Source organism: Apostichopus japonicus, chromosome 9, assembly GCF_037975245.1.
Source record: "Apostichopus japonicus isolate 1M-3 chromosome 9, ASM3797524v1, whole genome shotgun sequence".
NCBI lineage: Eukaryota > Metazoa > Echinodermata > Holothuroidea > Aspidochirotida > Stichopodidae > Apostichopus > Apostichopus japonicus.
This window is the reverse complement of record NC_092569.1, coordinates 34647231-34671385: the sequence shown is the minus strand read 5'-3', so window position 1 is coordinate 34671385 and position 24155 is coordinate 34647231. Positions and strand designations below refer to the sequence as shown.

The following is a 24155-nucleotide window of genomic DNA, read 5'->3' as shown; positions in this document are numbered from 1 at the left end:
TCCCCTCTACTACGAAAGACAATTCAAATTTAGGGGACACAAAATTGTTCTGACGTCCGTACAAGGAGGGGCTTAATGGGTGGGCCTACGGGGAGTAGTGTCACTCGCCTTTGAGAAGTGTTCTGTCGATAAGAGATCGTAGAAGCAAAATAATAGTATCATTAACATTATTAGGACTACATTAAGGTTCTTTATAAAATGCTAACTATTGCAAGAAACTTTGGGGACAGGGCAGGTACTTGTATATATTAACGATATCACACATTTACAAATTCATAGTAATACTCGTGAGTAGGTATTCAAAATTATCTCCTTTCTCAGTGATCTTTTATTAAAGACGAAATTCCAGTGCCGTACGACTCACGCAACTTTGACTAGAAGTATTAAGTACTTACTCAAGTTAACTTGTTGAATTACATATATTTCTATGCCAAGGAGAACTATAGCTAAAGAGGAATACCTTCTGAGAAGCAGATCACACCGTGCTGTTAAATCAAGTAGCATATCCCAACATCATACATCATAGCTGTTTATTATTTTGCCAATTTTCTATGCCATCCCAGTTTCGTCCCCGAAAATACAGTGACAAAGGAGTAAGGGGGGGGGGCGGCACTTTCCCTCTAACTCTGACTACGACACTGTCAGCAACTTATTGTAGGCATGCTAACACTCATTTAATTTTTCATGCAAAAATATGACTGGCATTTGTTATCCGTTAGCTAAAACTGTTAGGAACCAACCCTCACTACCACCTGAGAACTGCGGGCAAGGGTAACATGAAGCGCTTGAACCGTCTTTAGCTAAGCCGTTCAATATAAAAGAGGTTTAGGCCAAAGCAAAATATGATACGATGTACCTTTTAATTTGTCAATACAGGTCGTAAGTTTGAATATCACGTATATAAGATAAACAGTATGGATGTTAATATTATAGTTCATACATATTCCTCGTCCAATGAAACAGCTGACATTGTTATACACTCAGATGTGGGAATACTCCATTCCCCAAACAGGATGTGCCGTAGTACAATAAATAAGGAAGTATTGTTCATATAGTATTCCGCTGCACAACTATAATTATATATTAGTGACTTTATATATTTATATATATATATATATATATATATATATATATATATATATATATATATATATATATATATATATTCCTGCCTGTTTATTTCGCAATGCTTTAGCACAATCGAAATAAATGACACCCAGAGATTTAGCTTACACGGACATGCATGTATTCGATTGTACATCTCTTCCTCGCTTTAGTAATCTTTAATGGTCTCTTCTTAGTGGTTATACAGATATTGTGATTACGCCCTCTCTTTCCAACTATATGGCAACATGACCTATTTCTTAATCTTCGGCGTTGTGTTCTATTGTGGAGTTTAACCAAAACCACACACTGTTGTAGTCTCGATGTAAGGGGACTTGGGTTGAGCTGGACTTTTCTTAAAAGTACCGACTTGTTGTTTATGTATCTGTTGATGGCGGACTTGTTATTGCCGATCGTTGTAACTGTAACCATACACCTAAGCTATAAGCAAACATTGAAGAAGTAACACATATCACCATCTAAATATCTAGGAAAATTATTGATTGCTGCCGTTGGTTTCAATGAATAAACGTTTTCCATAGAGATTTCCAAATTGAGTCAATAGTCAGTTGTAGAGATATTTGGAGACAATTTAAACCAATTAAGCAAATGATCCGATTGTTCTATAGACACTGGGCATTTATCATAATAACATAACATAATAACGTCATCTGACTGACTAATTACATTGAGTAATGATTGCTACACTATTGATAATTACATTATTAAAATAAAATGAGTAACGAATGTAATTTGATGGTCAATGTCAAAAATCTCAATCATTTCATTAATGGTTTTCACCCCCCCCCCCCCAACCATCCCCTCACCGCTAGAACACTTTAGGTCTGTAACTGTTACATAACATTATCATTTTTAATCGCTTGTTCGTAACTTGCATATTTAAATTATTAGCCCAGCTTTTTTGTTATAATTTTAAGACTTTATCAAGAACCTTAAACAGGATTTTACCGAAGTTCATCAATAACAATTACAAGACTGTATTATCTAATACATTAGTTCAATTCCTCAGATGCAAGATTAAACGTAAGAAGTTTCTAACCTCAAATGACATCATGTTTAAAATACATTAGCAATTTCTGATTGTCATCTGAAGGTACTATTTACATGATATTAAAAACACAAAACATGTTTTCTTCGAGTTATTAGCGTTTTGAAAACTAGTTTTATTGTTGAAATTCTGCCTAAATTCATCCATTACGGAAAAGAAAGACATAATCCACTTGATCCCATAACCCATGATTGAAGAAGAACAATCATTATTTTGCCTTTATCTGCTCTAAGCTTCCAAATATTTGTCAGCCTCCCCACAACCAGTATTGTAACCTTGGTATATTAATCTTCATAATAGCCGGTCTAATCTCTAAGTAGGCCTAATGCCGTTTTAGTTTTCGTGATATTTGATTACCTTTTTTCATGAAGATGGAAATCTTTGTTACCAGCTTCATAAACTATGGAATATTTACCGTAGCAATAATTAACCGCCTTTGTCATTGTAATTAATCCTTTACTCTGGACGATAAAACTCGGTTTAAAACAGAAATGTTTGCCAAATGTATTCTTAACATCGCCTGAGTTTCTGAAAGAATGATAATAAACCCCATTTTGTTAAGCAATCCAAATACTTGATTTTTGACAAATTGAGTGACATTTAATTAAAACTATACATACATAATTTGTTAATAGACCCTCTAAGCTCGGAGTATCAAACTAATTATAATGCCCTTATTAGTTATCGCGATGTTTCATTAGTTTTATATTAATATCGTAATTTTTTGTTACCAGCTTCATATACCATGTAATTTTTATTGTAGCAATCATTAACCACATCAATAATTTTGTATCCTTTATTCTGGACGATACAACTTGGTTTGAAATAGAAATGTTACTATGCACATGGACGTTGCATTAAATTCAAAGGGGTTACTTAAACTTCAAGTAAAATGTAAAATTATATTCGGGGGTGTATACTTACATATTTTGGAGCTCAACGACTCCACTGAACTTATTGGAAAATAAAATACTTATCGGTCCCAACGAAATAAAAACAAAATCGCGGGGCGAGAAGACCTAACGTAATTGAAAGTGAAGTTGTCTCATTAGGAAACCTCGAGGGCGGTTCCCTTAGTTGGGGACGTCTCTGGGGTAGGGTGGCTCTCTGGGTAGCTCGCTACTCGGGGAAAAATATCCCCTTGGGGCGTCTCGGTCTCTAGAAGGGGCTGTTCATCAATGGGGTTGGGTCGTTGCTTCCGGTGCCAAACAAGGACGTAGAATTAAAAAGAGGATTTATAGTTCCATCACAGCAGAAAATTAGCACAACAAATAGTATGGTTGCCAGATATTAGAACAGGATGAAATGTAGGTCTGCCTCCATGGCTACAACTTCGGGTGATAAACTTTTATTGAATATAAAATCTCCATGTAAAACAGTTCCAGGTGTTTACTAAAATAAAATATCCATTTAAAGAACAAGCTCCAGGTATTCACAAAACATCTATAAAAACGCTTCAAGTGTCCACTTAACTTTAAATTAATTTTATACTAGTCCTCTATTCTAATACTGGTGAAGTTAGTTTTAGAAAATAATTATGATCGCGTGCCCAACCATCTCAAACTTAATCCTTCCTCTATTCTAATCTACCTATAAGCAACTCAGCTTCAGTAACTATTCTTAATTTTGCCCCCCTACCATCATACCCTATTCATTCCATCCCATAATTCCTAAAATACATCCCATAATAATAATAAGAATACATCCCATAATAATAATAATAATAAGAATACATCCCATAATAATAAGAATACATTCTATAATAATTGTTCAAGGCATCTCACACATGACCACCTTAAACCAATCAAACACAAAGGTTGGTTCATTGAATATTCATAATTTAGCCTTTGTCTCAACTTCCCCCTCCAACCCTATGCCCTTCACTCCCTGGTATCTGGGGTCCAGTGACCTACCAGCTGTCAAGTAATGCTTAATAAATAAATTAACAGACACATTACTTAACATATAAATGGGTTTCAGTGTCCATAGGCACATTTTAAATTAAACATCTATCACCAAGAATATTCCTTCTTAACCAAAAATAGCTATTAAACTGTCTATTTCACCCACAGTGCTAAAAAGAGATAGACTCTTTTGGAGCCAGCACATGTATTCCTAGAAAAAGGACAACACAAAAAATTACTTAGTTTAAGAAAAATACAGGTCACACCAAGTACTAGTTTTGAGGCAAACCTGAGAGAGGGAACAAGGGGGTGCCCCCACCCCTCATTAGAAATTTGGGTTTCTAGTTGTGTATTTGAAAATTTGCTCAAGTTCTGGGAAAATGTGGAAGGAGACATAATCAGCCCCTCTCCCAACCCTCATAGTCCCACCAGTGGGTTTGTTTGTGTTTTAACCATACAAAGCTGGTAATGAGCTTTAACAACACCAGCTCCTATTCTTTATTTACAAGGGGGGGGGCACTGTCTCGTTTAAGTGTTAATGTATGTGTTGTTGAAAAAATATGAAATGTTTACCAATGGTACACATATACTGTCACATTGTTGTAACAAGCTAACTGTACATTAAGAGATCTTTTTGTACTGGCATTGCCCCTTCAAGAGTATAGTGAGCAGAATTTGACCACAAAATGTCTGCCGTGTCAAGTATTTTATACCCCGATATTGAGCCATTCAACTCAGACAGACCAGGTTCCTGGGATTAGTGGTTTCATGTTTAGGTAATTTTGGTTATTTGTTGGAAGTAAGATTTCTAAATGCCAAAAATACGTGCAAAACTTGGGAGAGGATGTCAAAAGATTTTAAAAAAAAACACAATTTGATCAGCATATACCTTAAGTGGATTCAAACTCATGAAATATGTAACTCTGCTTTGTTGCCTGCTGATTCGTTTAGCAAAATTTGAATATGCGTCAATTACGAAGGTGCGTCAATAATGATGCCTTTACTAATTTACACATTGATCGCTTTGCCAATTGTCATACAAAATTTCTATCATAGGATTAGCCTTTTTTCTATATCAAGTCACATTAAGTGCTCAAAGGTTTGATATCCTTCTTGGAAAGTGAGTGGCTTAATGTTACCTGTTGGTGGACTTGAACCACCTGCTGAATAAATTCTGCATCACCTGAACAGATTGTTATCATGGCCAAACAAATTCCAGAGAAGAAATCATTTGATTAGCCGAAAGTTCACTGACACCTTGCATATTGAATAACCTACAACGAGACTTCTAATCTTTGAGTCTCTAAACCAACCTTTTGACTGAACTCTTCTGCGCAACTTCCATTCCTAATCCAGCAAAACGAATATGCACCGTGTGATATGGTTGTTTCTAATGTAAGTACAGGGGCGTAAATCCTTCCTTTTTCAAGGGGAATGTAGATTCAATTCGAGAACGACCAGACTGGCGCAATTTGTGTCGACTCTGTGATTATAAAATATTTTGTTTGTTTTTGTTTTCACATGAAATGATTGATTTAATACGGGATCCAATTTCACCCACAGAAATTGCCAAATGTGTTTCCATCTTTATTTGTCACAATTTGTTATGGCAATCAAAGCCAAGGAATACGAGAATTCATATATTGAAGAGTGAGTAAACCAGGCACAACATCCAATATTTAGTTTCTCTTTCGCGCAACGTCAATGGGATATCCTGTTCTTTTTTCGTGCAACAATAGTCACCCCGGCAGTACGCGGAATACTTCGAAGGTTTGACGTATTGTATCAAGAGTTATTTTAAAACTGCAACTATATTATCCCACAGATTTCTACTGATTATGCTCGTTTTATTTTAAAAGTTTCATTTGTTACCTCCAACGTATCCGAAAAGTTCAACTGGTTTACATAACAATGTTTTTTTTTTTCTGAAATAATAAAAAGAGTAAGCTAAAAGATTAAGTACTGCCGTGGAATGCATCGCTATAGTAGAAAAGAGTATCAATTTTATTTTGTTTATTTAATATTTCTGGAATAACTGGCATTGGCAAAACAAGTTTCAATTAATTCATACTGTACTATGTCTGACGGTTCACAGAATGTGCGTGAACTACCGATAACTACTAAGGTTGACTTAACGCCTGTTCTGATATGCAATTGCATGAAAATGTACAGTCTGTACACCCTGTTACGAAATTCAATCCAATTTTTAGGTGGACGTCCTTTTAGAGAGGGATCTTAAGAGAGGGTGGGGCTTAAGGGTGAAGTGTACCCTCACCTTTCTGAACATTGTGTCTCGGTAAGGGTGTTTAGAAGCATGATGCTATCATTTTCATTATATATTAAACACATTTGCGTTAGGGTGTTATAACCATTTGCTAGAAACTTTCGGGGTTAAGGGGGGGGGGGGTTCGGTCAGGTTTGTGTTCCCATGGTCCCTGTGTCTACGGCCTTGTATATATTGAATACATAATGCATTTAAAATACATAATAGGACATGAGGGTAGGTATACGGATTTATCTCCTCTCTCAGTGACTTTCATTAAAGACGACAATCCAGTGCCGTGCTACTTACGGAACTTTGTCTAGAAATGTCAATAACTGACTCGAAGTGAAAGATATTTCTGTACTTAGTTGGCATATCGCTAAAGAGTGAAACCTCCTGAGAAGCACCTAGCGCCGTGATGTAACACAAAGTAACCTATCCAGTATTGTATATGATAGCTATTTATTTTTATTTGGTTAATTTTCTTTGCCTTTCCAGTTTTCGTCCCTGACAATGTTTTGTGTGTGTGGGAGGGACAGCTTTTCCTCTACCTCTGGCTACGCTACTGTCAGCTAAGTCATAGGCATGCTGGTAATAATATATTTATTCAAAAATCTAATATCAACCTACCTTTTCATAGGTCAAAACATGCTCCTTTGATTAAATATCCTATATAATTGAAAAAGATTTTTCCTTATCATTTACGGTCATTATTGATGTAATTATGACAGTCAACAAACAAATTAGTCAAAGCCCAGTGAAACAGCTGACATGTTTATTCAATCACTTGTGAGGATACTCGATCCCACAAACAGGGTGTGACGTAGGCATCATAAAAACAAGGAAGTATTGTTCATATAGAATATCACTGACAAACTTCGAATGTTCCAAACTGTGTTAATTATATATTAATACATACAAATTGATAGTGTAGAATAGATCATACCGTACATTTCACGGTATATAAGATGTATTGTACTAGTTCATGCATGTTATGTAGTGCTGATTAGTAGTTTAATTCCTGTCCTTTCGATACTCCTTTAATTTTGCCTTCCAACCAAAAGCGAAGCAACTTAGCTAAAATAATCACTCATAAATGTTTCTTAAAAATATCGATAATAGCAGCTTAACCAGAACAAGTAAATCAACATTCCTGTTAATTTCATCAGCTTAGTAGCATTGACGTCTTTTGGCACACAACTACAGAACATTTAACATGAACCACACTAAATGTATTATAGATTAAAATTGATCATCGTAATTGATATTCGTTTGAAAAAGTAAATACATTTACATGTTTTGAATTGCAATACTGTTGCTGGCATTGTAACTAGAGGCACGATAGTCCATTAGTATACAGTAGGTGGTATGCTGTATTTATCGGAACAAGGACAATTCAACATTATGCAACTGAAGCTTACTGCACTATTGACTGAAATTTCAAGATAAAAATAGCTTTACAAAATATTAAGTTGGATTGCGCATGTCTTTACACACAAGCCAATAATACTTTAGATGTGCAGTACATTTGTATAAGCTGTTCATCAAATCATATTTCAAATAAAATGATGGCATTAATGGACATCCATACTACTACGGTCATTCAACAGGGTGTTGGACACCCCTGAATAGATACCCTGTGTCATTTGCCATCTTGCACTTCATCAAATATATTTTCGCGTGTCATTTATACAAACTCGAAATCATGGAGAAGTGTTTCATAGTTTGTTTGACTGTTTTGACGATTTGGAACTCGTTTGGAACAGAAATGGTAAGTCTTTCTATTATTTAATATATTTTATTTTACTCCATTGAATATCTTCTGTTTCAAAAATAACATAAGTTACACCAATGTGTTTTTGAGCTGACTCTGTAAATATTAAATTATGTGACAAAGTGAAGTGTTAGCGTCTTCGAAGAAATAGAAAAATATCGACAAAAAATCCTGATAAATTTCAGTCAGAAGGCCTTCAATTTAAAATATTTATTTTTAAGAACTTTAAAAAAAAACTTTAAAAATTTGAATTTTTAACTTCGCGAAAGGGCAGCAGTGTTTCAAAAAATAACAAAACGTCTTTAATTTAACCACATATATTGGAATAAAAACTTTAATCGGTTCTTCTATGCTTAAAAACATAATTCTCTAAAATTTTCTCAAATGTAAAATACTTTAAAAAAAAGCTCATGCATACATCTCAACGTGTTTTCGTTACACACCAATTTTTAAAAGTCAATCAAGTTTCGTGATATGGTCAGGAAAAATTTATCTCTTTTCAAACTTATGAGTATATCGCTCTCCACATATCCTTCACAGCACGTAAGTTCACAAGGTTTCCCCCAATAGCCAACCCTAACTTTCACAGATACCTACCAACACGTTACAACACTCAGTTCATATGATGAATTAGTGAGCTTAAATTCACATGTAGATCATTCTATAAATTCTCATAAATTTATGATTCATAATTTTGGCTACAAGTACGATAGCTAAATAAAATAATTCATTTATTTCAGCGATAATTAAAAACTAAAATATACTTTTTTTTTTCTTTTAGATACATGAGTTAACATTTTCTTCTTGTAAAAAATCCAATTATGAGATTCCCTCTTGATACAGAGCGATATTCGGTACGCTTTGTATGGTTAAATTTTTTCCATTTTTTTCCTGTTGTTATAATGCCTTACTTTTATGTTATAATTCGATATAAAGTACATACGTATAACTTGATTTTCATCTGCATGAAGGCAACTTCCTTTTTCAGCTTATTTTGATATGATTTCCGAACAGACACTTTGTTGCTGGTCTTTGTTCATGTTATCCTTACGAATACATTAAAGCAACATATGCGTTAACTAATCTAAAACAAGACTTCTATTTCAAATAGTCAACAGTTGAGTAACTACAGTGAACAAAACCATAACGATAAGATACATCCTGTAAATTAGATATCTTTAACTTGAAAGTGTGGTTCAGGTTTAATCAAATTTGAAGAAATTCTCAGTTTTGCGTTTAATTACATTGTTGTAAACTATCATGCAAACGCGAAAGTTTCAGGCTTATATTTCTAAATAACACCTAATTGTTTAAAACCTTCACATGCTCATAGAGATCTCTTTAATAGATATCATTATATGTGTGCCAAAATTTGAAAAACAGTCTGCAACAATAATAAAGGTCCTCTGAAATGTATTTTGAAAATATATTATTATGATCACTATTATTGTACATGTACATATTCAAGGAAAAAAAGTTGAATAAATATGAATCCAACTGTTGTACACGACAATCTATTTTAAAACTTATTTATTGAAACTAAAATTACTGCTTAAAATAGAAAACTTAGTCTACATAGATTTATTTCCGAACGAAATAGCAAAGATAAAAGACTTCCACAAAGCCAGAAATAAATGACAAATCTAATTTTCAGAAAGTACGTTCTGATGGTATGATACGCGATCATGAAAATGTCTCAGGCGATTTGGGTGTCTAGCTTCCAATTTTCTCTCATTTCCTTCAGTTGGGCTATATTGTTAGATATTCCCAGGAAATGTAATCCCAATATACCGTTATTTTAAATATGAAGGATATTAGAGCACACAAAATGTAACACATGGTCATTTATTTTATTTGAAATGATAAAGTTTGTAAAGAAAAAACTCAGTCACAAGCCTTTTAAAAGTGACAGTGATTTTCTCAATGGTTATGTCGAAAAGTAATATAACTTGACCAAAGGTAACTCCTTGATAGCGACTCAGACTTTAATGTCGTATTACAATGCCAAGATAAGATGGAAATTACAAGGAAAAAATAAGATTTTGATTCTGAATGGGAAACTTAATTGAGATATTTTTATACATCGTTAGGTGACTAAAACAGTGACAGAAAATGTGCACATCCCCAAATATGCTCATATGGCATTCAATAAATTAATTTAAGAAAAAGTAACATACCTTTTCGTTTAACGTACTTTTATGAACATTAAGCTGTTTTTACTTTAGTTTTGATTCTTGTGAGTTAAAATGAAACACCTATAAAGTATCGCATTATATGTCGAATGTGTGCGACTTGATTAACTGTGTATTCCTAATTAACGTGTCGCGCTATTATAATAAAATGTGCAACGACGTTAACGATTTAGTGATAATAATTACAACTGATATTATTTTAAGAACATTGTTTAAAATTGATACTGTTATTAGACGATCTGTAATTTGAATAAATTAGAAGATTAAAACGATTGAAAGTCTCTTTCCAATGGAATAGACGTTATAAAATCATACTCAAAATAAAATCGTAGTTAGATGTTTCGTTAGTCTTTGTGTAGTCAATCCAGACAAAAAAATAAGACAAGAAAAAAGCTGAATAAATGCCTTATCATATAAAGACAATTGCACGGAGGAGTTGTATATTTTTTTCATTTAATCAGTTTTGTTACATTATTGCTTTAAATTTAGGCTGTATTCTGGACAAAGTGCGACAAGCAAATCTAAAATTTCACCCAATCATACAAAAAAAAATAATAAAGGCCGATATAACAAGCGGAATAACGCAATGCAGGTGCAAAGAAATCTTCTATAACATGATTGATTCTCATTCTAGTTGATTGTCTTTTAAATCATTATACTTTGCAATTTATAGCTTTGCTGTGTTATGTTTGTCTTTTTTCTCTATTCTAAGACATAATCTATAACAGTAAAACAAAGCAGAGAACAAGTAATACAACATAATTTGAGTGAGAAAATTCTCACCAAAAGATAAATTACATTTCATTTTTATTGAAAAAATCCTTTTGACACAATGCAGTTCACAAACATTCTAATGACAATCCAAAGTGATGTTTTCTGTCACATATTAGAATATTTAAGGCTAGTTCACCGTGTAAAGAACTAAATATGTAATGCATATGCTAACTACAACTGTGCGAAATAGTGTATTAGGTGTTAACGTATAACTTGAAAATAAACTACTACGAGAAAGACAGATATTCATGATCCTTTAAGTTATCTGTTAATTCTCTAATTACAAATACCGTAGTTTACTTTGATTTCTACACAAGGTGTTCCTTAAAGTCGTGGCGATCATGTAAACGTTCTTGTTACGTTTAATAGTCTCAATTTAAATAGAGTAATAAAATGTAAAACCAACGCGAAGATATTCTCATGTATGTCGTCTTTCATACTTAATGACCTGACTTCTTATAATAGGACCAATGACAGTGTACTCCATCTATAACATGATGCGATGGGAGTAGTCACCGATCCCACCCATACCCCCCCCCCCTCTTTGCTGCTCTCAATCACTCCCTCCTGCCCGACTCACACCCTCCCTTCGTGATGTGGCTATTTGGTGTAGTATAAAACGTAACGTTTCGTATATCTTTTACAGTAACCTGTTATATAATTCAGTATACAAAGGAAACTCTCCCTATACTTAAAAAAAAACATCGATGATAGACTCTTACAAATTAAACAACATAAAATACATTGCGCTGTATTTAAAGGTCTCTTTTCTAACACGTTGCAAAAACTAGAAAGTATTATCATAACATCTATCACTACTCAATGTATGGTAATAATTCGCTTTATATGTTGAAGGATATCGAGTTTAATTCCTCCATTATATTCAAGGGAACAAACGGCATGTGATACTCAGCATACGGTGACATGAAACACAATGTTTTACAACAACAATAACGTCGCACACCGTCTGTGCTTCCTGAATAACATTCTCGACGACAAAAAAAACTTTGGCTATATCCCAAACAAATCGCCTTGACCGCTTCAATCTGTTGACAACGGAAAAGTATAAAATGTAGATTTTAATTTTTTCATGACATTAGGTAAGTGTGATAGCATTTTCTGTATCCGAGGAAAATATTTTTCTAGAAGGATACTAAATCGTGCCAAAGAGTCATTCCTAGCATGTTCGACATGTAAAAACTATCACCCATGAGCAATCACAGCTTTGAAGCATTTTCACACATTTGATGGAGAGAAAAAACATCAGAGAACTGCTAAAATTGCAGGAATGATCTAAACCTTCTTTTCTGGTTTATTTAGAGAATTGTCTATTTCACTACTGGAAATGCTATGCTCAGATGTTTTTGTCTTGAAAGACAACATCGTCATTAAATGAACTTTGAACTACGATATGCTCGGATGTTCTAATATCTTTATATCTTAATTATTCGGCATTAAAACACAAGAAAAAATTGTGTTTAAGCTGCTTCCGATCCTACATACTTTTACAAAATTAAAGCCGAGTATTGGTTCAATTCTTTACCCTTATGGCAGAACAATATCACACTATGGAATTTTGGTCATGAATGACTTGGTCTGAAAGAAAAGAGATTAAATTCCTTCATTCTTGCTTAACTTCCTCTTTTTATATTGTCCTTTTTGTTGACATTCTTTATCTCTTGCAATTTTTATCATCATCATGATCATCATGTTATAACAGATATAATTGTATTGCTTAAAGTCTATTCTTCTAAGGTAGCGTTTTTAAGGTTGGCTTACATTTGCTGTACCATAACGTACTTCTAACATTTTGCATCGTAGATATCAGTTTGAATGGCAGTAAACCAAAAATGTACAGGAAGAATATTTTTGTCGTCATGGGAAGGTCCAAAACAGGGGCTTATGTAAAGATTTCAGTTATAATGAAATGTGGGCCACAATCATATGCAATGATCATGTTATTTGTTTCGCAATATTTCAGTATGCATGACCAGCATGTGTTTTGATGTGAGTAGCCAAATGTCTTCCATCTTAACTTCCCGTCATTGTAGGACATAATCCCACCCGTGGGAGACTCGATCAAATCCAATCTACTTCGATGTTATTCTCTGTAAAAGGACTACAGATTTCCAATTTGACCCCACACACAGTTTGTGTGTGTAATACGTGTGAGAATGACCTATATTGTTGGAGCCAATTCCAATTTCTGCTCTTTTTTCCCCCACAACAAAGCTACTTCTTGTTTCTTGCGATGATTTATTAATCTGTTCTAGCTGGTCAAACAAGCATGACGCAAGTTCTGAAAATATTTACCGATCTAATGATATAACGATCTGTAAGCAGACCAGTCAGGCCACTGAACGTTACGTACATAGCAGTCTTTGTAGCGCTTTAAAGTAAGTTTCACCAGGCTATGTGACTATATGTATAACTACAGTAGTAAATTACCACATTAACATGTACAGTGCTTCTAGTCCTCAGCTGAGAATACAATTTATAACACGTGGACACCCCCTACTGAATCATTCCAAAAAGTCTGTATCTTTTAAAAAGTTGCAATGAGTATCATGGATGCATTTTGTTAAAACATAAATGACTGTTGAAAAGATTGTATTTTGAGAATTTTGTTTGAAACAATTTGTCGAATAATTCAAGGACGAGGCACTTGCTAATTTTGGCTAGGCTTAGTTGTCAGTATAACCGGCAAATGGTAGGATATATTTTTTACGGAAGTTAAAAAAAAATAAAGAAAATATCGTGGTTTTGGTTCTGTTAATCACTAAGAGTAGTAAAAGTTCTTAGCCAGGATACGCTAATGTATTTTCTATATGAAGTCAGTTTTATTCATAACTTGTCGTCATCTTTTAACATTCTTTGCTAAGAATGACGGGGCTCTATGTGACAACAATTTGTATAAGACTTGCAGCTTAAGTTTTGAACGTAGTGGGTCAAACAGAGTAACGAACCGTTCAACAGAAGTAACAGGAATAATGGACTTGTGTTGTTCCAAGAACAAAATGCTAGCACATAGTTTCTTGCATATCATCTTGTTGGGGACTATGATCATTCAGTTAAAAAGAGGTTAGGTCTAATGTTATAGAATAGACACAAAGGAATTATCAAGTGGTTACTGTTTGTGTGCTGTGCAATATAATATTTTACGATAGCCGATGATAATTCTGATTATTTATGTATTAAAATATGACTATAAGTGCGATTTGACATTCATACTGGCTGTTGAAAAATATCGGTAACGGTATTGGGCCGATTTTGAGATTGAAAAAAATCGGATATCGGCCAGGTCCGATATTGGCGATATCAGCACAACACTATACACATAATGATTTCAAATAGAAGCTTAGCTGAGCTTCTGTAGCGCTGCTACAATTGTTTAGTTAGCAAGATATACAAATCTATGGCTATGAACTTACCTTACAAGTAAAATGACACCATTAAAAACTCAGAGTTTCATTGTGCACGGTAAGTATCAAGACACGGTAATCTTCGTCCAACAAGAATAGCTGGGGCGATGTTAATGATCCCTACGTGTTATTAAGGACTGTTAAACACAAATGTGTTACAACCCATGTTTGAAATGTTCTAATGTCAAAATATGACTTGAACAAAGAACATCTGTCTGCATTAAGCAACAAAGCTGTCCTTCACGTACGTATCATGTGCCAGAGTAGCTGTACAACCGGAAAATGCCAGTAATCTAATGTTTCCTGGAAGAAAGTTCTACCCTGTAAGTGATCATTGACCTGTAAATCAGATATGGAATATAGACAAAAGAAAAACATCATTGTAAGTGGTTATCCGGAGATTTTATCAAAGTATAACTCGACTTTACTCTGAAACTAACATATTTTAGACCAGTTTGCGAAAGGTTCTTTCTTTCCCTCAAACTGGTTTTATTAACATTAGATTTAATCTGATCCTGCTTTATGTTGACTGCAATACTCTCTATGTCTTGTAATGTATTCAGTAAATCTTTTATTACACAGATAATCGTCAGTGCCGAGGGAAGATCTTCAGGTAGGTGTATTATTTATATCATATGATTTTTCTTATTATAAGAAGTAACCTCTGTAAGGTATATAACTTATGCAATGTAAACGTTAACACCTCAGTTGGACAACTTGAATGGCTGGAAATGTTAGCTTTTTAATGGTCGCTCTTGACGTTTTGTTTTTCAATCGTGTTACTTTTTCCGAATATCTATTTTGTGGTTGATTTCCTCTGAGTAGTATACTTTCGATCTTTTTATATCCTACGATATTTTCTCAGGTACTTTAAACAAAAGGGATTTTCCTGTTTTCGTGAGTCTTTTGATCTCACTTGGATATGATTGATAGCTACGGAAGCTTGGTTAAAAAGAAATCAAGTTACTTGGTCTTTGAATTTCCATTGCAGGCTAAAAACTAATCACATATAATGCTTCAAATCAGTTACATCTGAGAATTCAATAACGATTACTTCATTTAACTTTAGTCGTGATATATTCGACTATATGGTAGTTGAGTAATAATTGATATTTAAACTGATGCATTGCCTTAACTCGCTTAATAACGAAACCAGTTCTCTTACAATTAGCTAAAAAGTCTTATAGTAAAAATATTAATAATAATATTTGATTCATGTAACGCTTTTAAACAGCGATAGGTTTCAAAGAGCTTTACAGACGTTATATTACCCCTGTTCAATAATAACCTGTCCCAGAGACAATCCCTCCAGACGGCTGCAGTTATATACTGCGCCCAATGACAAGTTACCTGACATGTACCCATTAACCCCTGGGTGGAGAGAGGCAATTGAGATAAAGCATCTTAGGCGATATTTTCGTTAGCTAAAATGATTTTTCAGTCACAATAAAATGTTAACCTTGTTTTACTTTCCATCCAGGTTCTTCATACTTTGTTTTTCAACAACCTGCGTATCCGAGAGACTGCAAAGAAGTATCGAATGCATGTTCCTCTACCCACATTACATCTGGAGTGTACCTTATTAAACCAGATGGCTATCCGGAACCGTTTGAGGCTTACTGTAACAATGATCTTGATACTGGTGGAAGGACGGTATGGCTGATTACTTGATGTTTTCTTTTCAACTTTAAATAGTTTTGTACAAATTTACTTCAGATTTTGATTGCAGCAATATATAGCGATGTAATACAAAGTCGTTATTTCAAATAGAATCTCGCTTTTTTCATCGAAACGAAAGTTTGAATTAATTATTTTTAATATTGTGGAATTTAAGTACCAGATTGTACTTAGGTACAGCGTAGTTCTTCTTCCAAGGAAACTGTAAATATCTAGCCCAAACTACAAACTGAAGTTAGAAATATAAGTATAAGTATTTCTGTGTAATAGCTGTTAGCAACAAATCGCATTGCAGTAGGGAACAAATAATAACAATTCAATCACGTCCTAGTTAACTTTTTTGATATTCTTTGAAGGTATTACAGCGACGAAGATCGGATTCTGTAAATTTTAGTAGAAGTTGGAAAGACTTCAGAAATGGCGTTGGCTTTCTAGGGAGTGACTTTTGGATCGGAAATGAGAAAATTGCCGTCTTAACAAATCAAAAGCGATACCAACTGCGAATGGACTTTGAGAACGTTGCTGGACAAACTTACTATGTAACATACGACGAGTTTCGTATCTCAGATGAATGGGGGGATTATTATATATCTAGTTTAGGAACATTTGAAATATCAGATGGTAAGTGTCTTTTACATTATTAAATACAAAGCCCAAAAATCATAAAAATCGTGATCATTTATTAAATTTAAAACGTAAACGCGCAGAAAATGAACGGTTTATTCTGAAAACGAAAGGATCTTTTGGAAGTAAATTTGGCATGTCAAATATGTTTTGAAGAAACTGCTACAATATATATAGTACGAGTATACATCAGCGAGTACAACGGCGCTACAATACATATCGTAGCAATTAGAATATGATATGATATGAGTGCAAGTACAAGCTACTAGTGCAAGTTCAAACACTTAATCTTGCATTAGTATCCATACTAGAATTCCAAAATGCCTCCATTAGCTAAAGTGTGATTACGCACTCACTACAATACTGCTTCGTACTCAACACCGACCATGGCTCTGAACTAGGAACCGTTCCTAACGTTAGTACAACATAACGTTTACAATTAAACCAGGTTCGTCTCCCAGTTTGATCAGAACAACCAACGAAAAGAAATTTGATGATGTTATTAATTACCATTGTTGTCAGAAAGCAGTATACTTACACCTAGAGAACTCTGAAACAGAAACAAGCCATGACTACCTGGTTTCAGACTAATTGCACAACAAATGATGGTGTTTTATCTCGTTATCAGAATAAATAGTAACATTAATGTGACTAAGGAACGGCCACTACCTATTTAAAATGTTCTACATTTATTAGAGCAGCTTCTGAGTGTATGTTCCTTTCCTTTAACCTTCTGACAACCACGTATTTAAGTAATGACGACAAACTATTCTATGCCACATGTCATATTTGTCGTGACTGTCTCAGGTTACTATTATGTTCATTTTGTTCTTTCCTGTTCTCTAGAAACAATCCCTGAATGGTGTCCAGCTAATGAGATATTTAGCAATGAGACCTGCGAGAGGACTTGTGACGACCCTGATACTTGCATCTCGGCTACCTCTCGCACAGAAACAGAGCAATGTGTTTGCGTCGGTAATTATCTGAGACAGCAAGAACAATGCATCCATCTGAACCAATGCAACTGCTTCGTTGCTGACAAAGGAGGTGTATTAATGGTCAGTACGGTTCTTTCATTTTAAGTGCTTGCTCTTAATGACTTTTTCCGCATAATAAAAAGCAAATGTTTTACTTACATTTAGTCAGGAAGCACAAGACTACTCCTTCAGATGTCATTCCCTTTTAAACCTTACACAAAAATGCATGGATACTACTAACGATAGTTTTGCGATGAGAACCAATTGTAGGCCTAATGTATAGTCGCATAGGCCGTTTTAATGCAACATTTGACGGCTACTTTTTCATGGCGAATCTTGCGGACTCCTACATATGAGTTGGCTTCAGAGACCTTATTAAACGTTCATAAAGATCCAAATCCTTACCTAGATCATTCAGGTGAAGTTTGCAATGTCCACCCATCGTTGAAGTCCTGTACATTTCACTGTGACAACCGCAAATTCATAATTAATTTACTTTATTTATTCGTGGAATTAGGAAGGCGATTTTTACGTCAATTCAAGATGTACACGAAAATCAACTTGCCGAAACAACCAGATTATACAAGCGAGTTACCAGTGTAGTGCTCACGCGACCTGTGCTGAGAGGAACGGTGTCCGTAAATGTTACTGCAATTCAAACTACCAAGGGGACGGAGAGACGTGCACCCACAACTGCTTCGTTGCTGACATAGGAAGTGTATTAGGGGTCAGTACGATTCTTTCAGGAAATTTTATAGTGCTCTTTTCTTAATCATTGTCCAAATAATTAGAAATTAACCTTTATTATTTATACTTGTTGATAAAAGCATTACTTTTATAGATAATCGAGTGGCGTGCGCATCGTGGTTGGGGGGGGGGGGGGGGGCATTGACCCATTTTTCTGTCTCCAGTCCAGTTAAAACTGTCAGTCAAGGGAAGTATTTTGTTTAGTCGGGAATCACGAGACCACTCATACGAGTGTGCATCCACTTATAAGCCCGACACAAACATCCATAGATACTTTATTCACAGTCTTGTGGTTAGAACTATTTGTAGGCATAATGTTTAGTCGCGGTAAGCCGTTGAATGCAATATATGCAGCTACTTTCTTGATGACGGATCCTTTCGCCTCCTACTTCGGAGTTGGCTTCAAATACTTCATAAAACTTTCATAAAGGTTCCTTCTCATACCTAGATCATTCGAGGGATTTATCATTCGCACCTCACCGTTGAAATTCTGTACATTTCACTGTGACAACCGCAAATTCCTAATTTATTTATAAGCTTTTGCTTTTTCTTTTTGCTGAATGTCCTAAATCAGGTTGGCGATTTTTACGTCAATTCAAGATGTACACGAAAATCAACTTGCCAAAACAACCGGATTGTAGAGGCGAGTTACCAGTGTAGTGATCAAGCAACCTGTGCTGAGAGGAACGGTGTCCGTAAATGTTACTGCAATTCAAACTACCAAGGGGACGGAGAGACGTGCACCCACAACTGCTTCGTTGCTGACATAGGAAGTGTATTAGGGGTCAGTACGGTTCATTCAGGAAATTTTATAATGCTTTGTTCTTAATTATTATCCATATTATAAGAAGGAACCTTAATTATGTATACTTGTTGATAAAAGCATTACTTTTATAGATAATCGAGTGGCGTGCGCATCGTGGTTGGGGGGAGGGGCCATTGACCCATTTTTCTGTCTCCAGTCCAGTCAAAACTGTCAGTCAAGTGAAGTATTTCGTTTAGTCGGGAATCACGAGACCACTTCTACGAGTGTGCATCCACTTATAAGCCCGACACAAACATCCATAGATACTTTATTCACAGTCTTGTGGTTAGAACTATTTGTAGGCCTAATGTATAGTCGCGGTAAGCCGTTGAATGCAATATTTGCAGCTATTTTTATTTTATTTTATAGCGGATCCTTTCGCCTCCTACTTCGGAGTTGGCTTCAAATACTTCATAAAACTTGCATAAAGGTTCATACTCATACCTTTATCGTTCGAAGGATTTATCATTCGCCAATCACCGATGAAATTCTGTACATTTCACTGTGTCAACCGCAAATTCCTAATTTATTTAAGGTTTATTAAGGTTTGTTTTTGTTTTCGCTGAATGTCTGAAATCAGGTTGGCGATTTTTACGTCAATTCAAGATGTACACGAAAATCAACTTGCCGAAACAACCAGATTATACAATCGAGTTACCAGTGTAGTGATCACGCAACATGTGCTGAGAGGAACGGTGTCCGTAAATGTTACTGCAATCCAAACTATTAAGGGGACGGAGAGACGTGCACCCACAACTGCTTCGTAGCCGACATAGGAAGTGTATTAGGGGTCAGTACGGTTCATTCAGGAAATTTTATAATGCTTTGTTCTTAATCATTGTCCATACAATTAGAAGGAAACCTTTATTATTTATACTTGTCGATAAAATCAGTACATTTACAGATAATCCAGTGGCGTGCGCATCGTGGTTGGGGAGGGGCTATTGACCCATTTTTCAGTCCAGTCAAAACTGTCAGACGAGGAAAGTATTACGTTTAGTCGGGAATCACGAGACCACTCCCTACGAGTGTGCATCCACTTATGAGCCTGACACAAACATCCATAGAAACTTTTTCCACAGTCTTGCGGTTAGAACTATTTGTAGGCCTAATGTATAGTCGCGGTAAGCCGTTGAATGCAATATTTGCAGCTATTTTTATTTTATTTTATAGCGGATCCTTTCGCATCCTACTTCGGAGTTGGCTTCAAATACTTCATAAAACTTGAATAAAGGTTCATACTCATACCTTTATCATTCGCCACTCACCGTTAAAATGCTGTACATTTCACTGTGACAACCGCAAATTCCTAATTTATTGATAAGTTTTTTGTTTTTGTTTTCGCTGAATGTCTTAAATCAGGTTGGCGATTTTTACGTCAATTCAAGATGTACACGAAAATCAACTTGCCGAAACAACCAGATTATACAAGCGAGTTACCAGTGTAGTAGTCACGCAACCTGTGCTACGAGGAGTGGTGTCCGTAAATGTTACTGCAATCCAAACTACGAAGGGGACGGAGTTACGTGCACTCGCGAGGTGGTCCCAAAAGATTGCCACGAGCTTTATGTGTCCGGTACACTCAGTGATGGTGTGTACACCATTTATCCTGATGGTTGGACAAGCGGCATTCAGGTTTACTGTGAGATGGAAAGTAACGGAGGAGGTTGGACTGTGAGTTACGTAAATAATTAAGGATTTATATTCTTAGCTTCCTTACATTATACTTTAATTTCCTAAAAATAATGCACTGCAGATCTCGTTGAGATGAACTTACCATTTTAGGTAAAGAGAAATCAAGAAACAAAATACTCTTCAAAACTAATTTACTTTTACAATATACATATCTTTGTTTACTATTTTGTTGGATTTTGATGTCATGCCCTTAAGACGTAGTAGATTATATAGTTGGATTATATTTTTTCTTCATTTCATAGGTAATCCAGCGACGATCGAGTGCCTCCGTTAACTTTTATCTTGGTTGGACGGACTACAAGAACGGTTTCGGTAATAAAAATCAAGACCACTGGCTAGGAAATAAATATATCCACTCTATGACCAACCAGAAAACGTACCAGCTTCGTATTGATCTAAGGGATTCCGCTTCATCATCGTATTACGCCATCTATTCGACTTTCAGCATTAATAACGAGGCAGACAAGTATCGACTATCAGTTGGATCATACAGTGGAAATACAGGTGAGTAGTTGATGTTCTAATCATCGACGCATACATACATCTGGAACGATAATGTCAATTAGGAGGCGCGCGAAGACTAAAAACATGCCAACCTTGGAGGTTCAGGTGACGTGCTCCTCTGTAGCATTTAATTTGTATAGTACTCCTTGAATGTGTATTCTACAACAACTAATGTCATCTACCACAATCCTGGCCAAATGTTATCTTTTTTTCATGCTCACTGCAATTTTCAGTTCCAAAATTGCTACTTTCTTTCAAACAATTGAACTACAGCTGGAACGAACGTATCTTATCAGGACTATGTGTATAGACACAAGAAGCAGACAATAAGATTCGCTATTCCTTAGCAACAAAGGTCTCCTCGCCGTGCTTGCAAGTAACACACGCCTTTCATGATAGCGATGGCCGCCAAACGCAATTTATAAGACTATGGCAGTAGACAGTAGGGCAGTGACTCGCAACACTTCGAACTCAAAAAGGGGTAAATAATATGTTAGTACTACCTGAAAGCATGTCGCGTGTCCTTTCCCGTTACTGTGTATCGAGACTTCCAGTGGTTTGTATACTCGATGATCCTCATATGTGCAAACGTTGAGGCGCTATTTATAAATTATTATTTGATATAACGTCATCTATGGTTTATCATCTACAGAAAAATTCAAACAGAGGAATCAGAAATGTTTCATTTTTAACTATTTGTCTATATTTTGCAGAGTAACAATTTGTAATAGCACAATCTGCTCGAAAACGATATACGTACGAAACTAGATTGCACATGTCGATAAATATTAAATAATAGAGTGCCAATAATCAATATTATTGAATCCTTTCGTAACGTAATACATTGACGTTTTTTTTTACTTTTTCAAAACCTAAAACATTAGCTACTATATTTATAGTCATTTCCCTTATACTATTTCGGTTCTGTTCTTCATTTATAGTTATTTATTTCATGATCTGTCATGTATATAGTGCATATTTCAATTTGCGTGTATACGTCCAACGTGTGGCCTCAGGTTGAAATATACAATGATTACAACGTGCTAAATCGGGTAAAGTATTGAACAATCGATGGCAACAACACCCTTATTGCCCTGCCCAGTGGAACAGGGAATTTGGAGCAGGACATATATTATATTAGAACCATAATATTGACAGAAAGAATTATGCGGTCTACTTCATTTTTGTTTTGTGAGGAGATGGTTTCTGCAGCAAATTGCAATTATTCCTTTGTTAGTAATAATAACAGGTTAAATTACTAAGGACTAGCTTTTTAAATGATACCCTTGCTTTCCTAAACTGACACAGTCCAGCCCACCCCCTCTCCCGGCGTCCATCCTCAATCAGCTTCGAGAAGATCCTATGTTAAACAGTGTGGTACAAAATAAAAAAGCAAAGGGTTGAATAAAAATGAACTTGAAAACTTGCAAATTATGCAGACTATGCAAATTGAATTACTCTTACTATTATTCAATAAATGATAAGATTTGACACCGAAACACACAAGAAAACAATAACTCGAGTTTTGATAGACTAGGAAACCACTCAGTTGTGGACTTAGAGAAATAATGTACAAATATAATGAAGAATATTATTGTAAATAAATGTCGATAAATATAAATTAAGAGCGATATTAACAACTCTAGTAACCAAGCTCTAGTAAAGTTTCCCCATCTGCATGTGGCTACTGCTGTGGCACTGTATTTCAAACGAAACAAAAACAAAATTGTATAATAACTTCCTTGCAAAGACAAAATACCTACTCATGTATCCTAAATATTTGAACACAAAAAACAACAAAATACGCGGAATTGACGTTTTTATCTTGGTAGGACAAAAACGCACTGCCCTCTAACTTGTATCCGATGTTCATTTCGTTCAAAGTTTATCAATTGACCGGTTTATGTACTCTTTCTCGTTTGTTGCAGGTTATAATGCTTTGTCTGGTAGCAACAATAAACAATTCAGTACAAAAGACCGGGACAACGATGGATGGAGTACCTTCGACTGTGCTGAGAGACACAGAGGAGCCTGGTGGTTCTATCGTTATTATCACTGTAATTATTCTTATCGTCGGTCTTATTGTCAGTATAGTTATTATTGTGAATATTTTCCTGATGGCAGCGACAAATGCGCTAAATGCGCTTATTCTCACCTCAACGGAGACTACGACGGCTCTACTCGAGGAACGAACATCTACTGGGATTATCTTAGTGGAAACGATTGTGGTATACAATACACAGAGATGAAAATACGGCCGGTATAGATAAAACACAGAACAAATAACTTATCAAACGAGCAGGCTTTACTTAGAGAGTAAGAACAGATCCATACATATCTTAGAGCGTCGGACAGCTGGACGTGCCATAGACAAGAACGAAGAAGTAAATGCAACAAAAATGACAAACAGAGCGAATCGACAAATAGTTCATTTTAATGGAATGAGAAGATATTAATTGAAATTGATGTCAATCTATTAATGTTAACCTGGTGTTTGATAGTTTGCAAACTTATTATTGTACGAGTTCTACAAACGAATAAAAATAAAAATACTTAAAGTAAACTTTTCCATTTTCTTTAATGTTTCATATCCCTCGTAGTCACTGCCACCCCCCCCCCAAAAA

At 35.2% G+C, this 24155-nt stretch overlaps 1 protein-coding gene across 1 annotated transcript; it reads left to right on the top strand.

Annotated features, from left to right (window-relative positions):
• Positions 1-20800: 20800 nt before the first annotated feature.
• Positions 20801-24111, top strand: LOC139973688 (fibrinogen-like protein A). The gene is made up of 3 exons (XM_071980527.1): positions 20801-21006; positions 21270-21531; positions 23460-24111. Exons 1-3 carry the CDS (start codon positions 20980-20982, stop codon positions 23795-23797), a joined length of 627 nt encoding a protein of 208 aa, XP_071836628.1. The 5' UTR covers positions 20801-20979; the 3' UTR covers positions 23798-24111.
• The last annotated feature ends 44 nt before the right edge of the window (positions 24112-24155 follow it).

What these genes read in the sequence shown, in the direction of transcription:
- LOC139973688 (XM_071980527.1), top strand. Translation starts at nt 20,980, where the DNA reads ATGGAAAGTAACGGAGGAGGTTGGACT. An exon ending in GTAACGGAGGAGGTTGGACT is followed by an intron (nt 21,007 to 21,269) that starts GTGAGTTACGTA and finishes TTCATTTCATAG; the next exon opens with GTAATCCAGCGACGATCGAG. An exon ending in ATCATACAGTGGAAATACAG is followed by an intron (nt 21,532 to 23,459) that starts GTGAGTAGTTGA and finishes CGTTTGTTGCAG; the next exon opens with GTTATAATGCTTTGTCTGGT.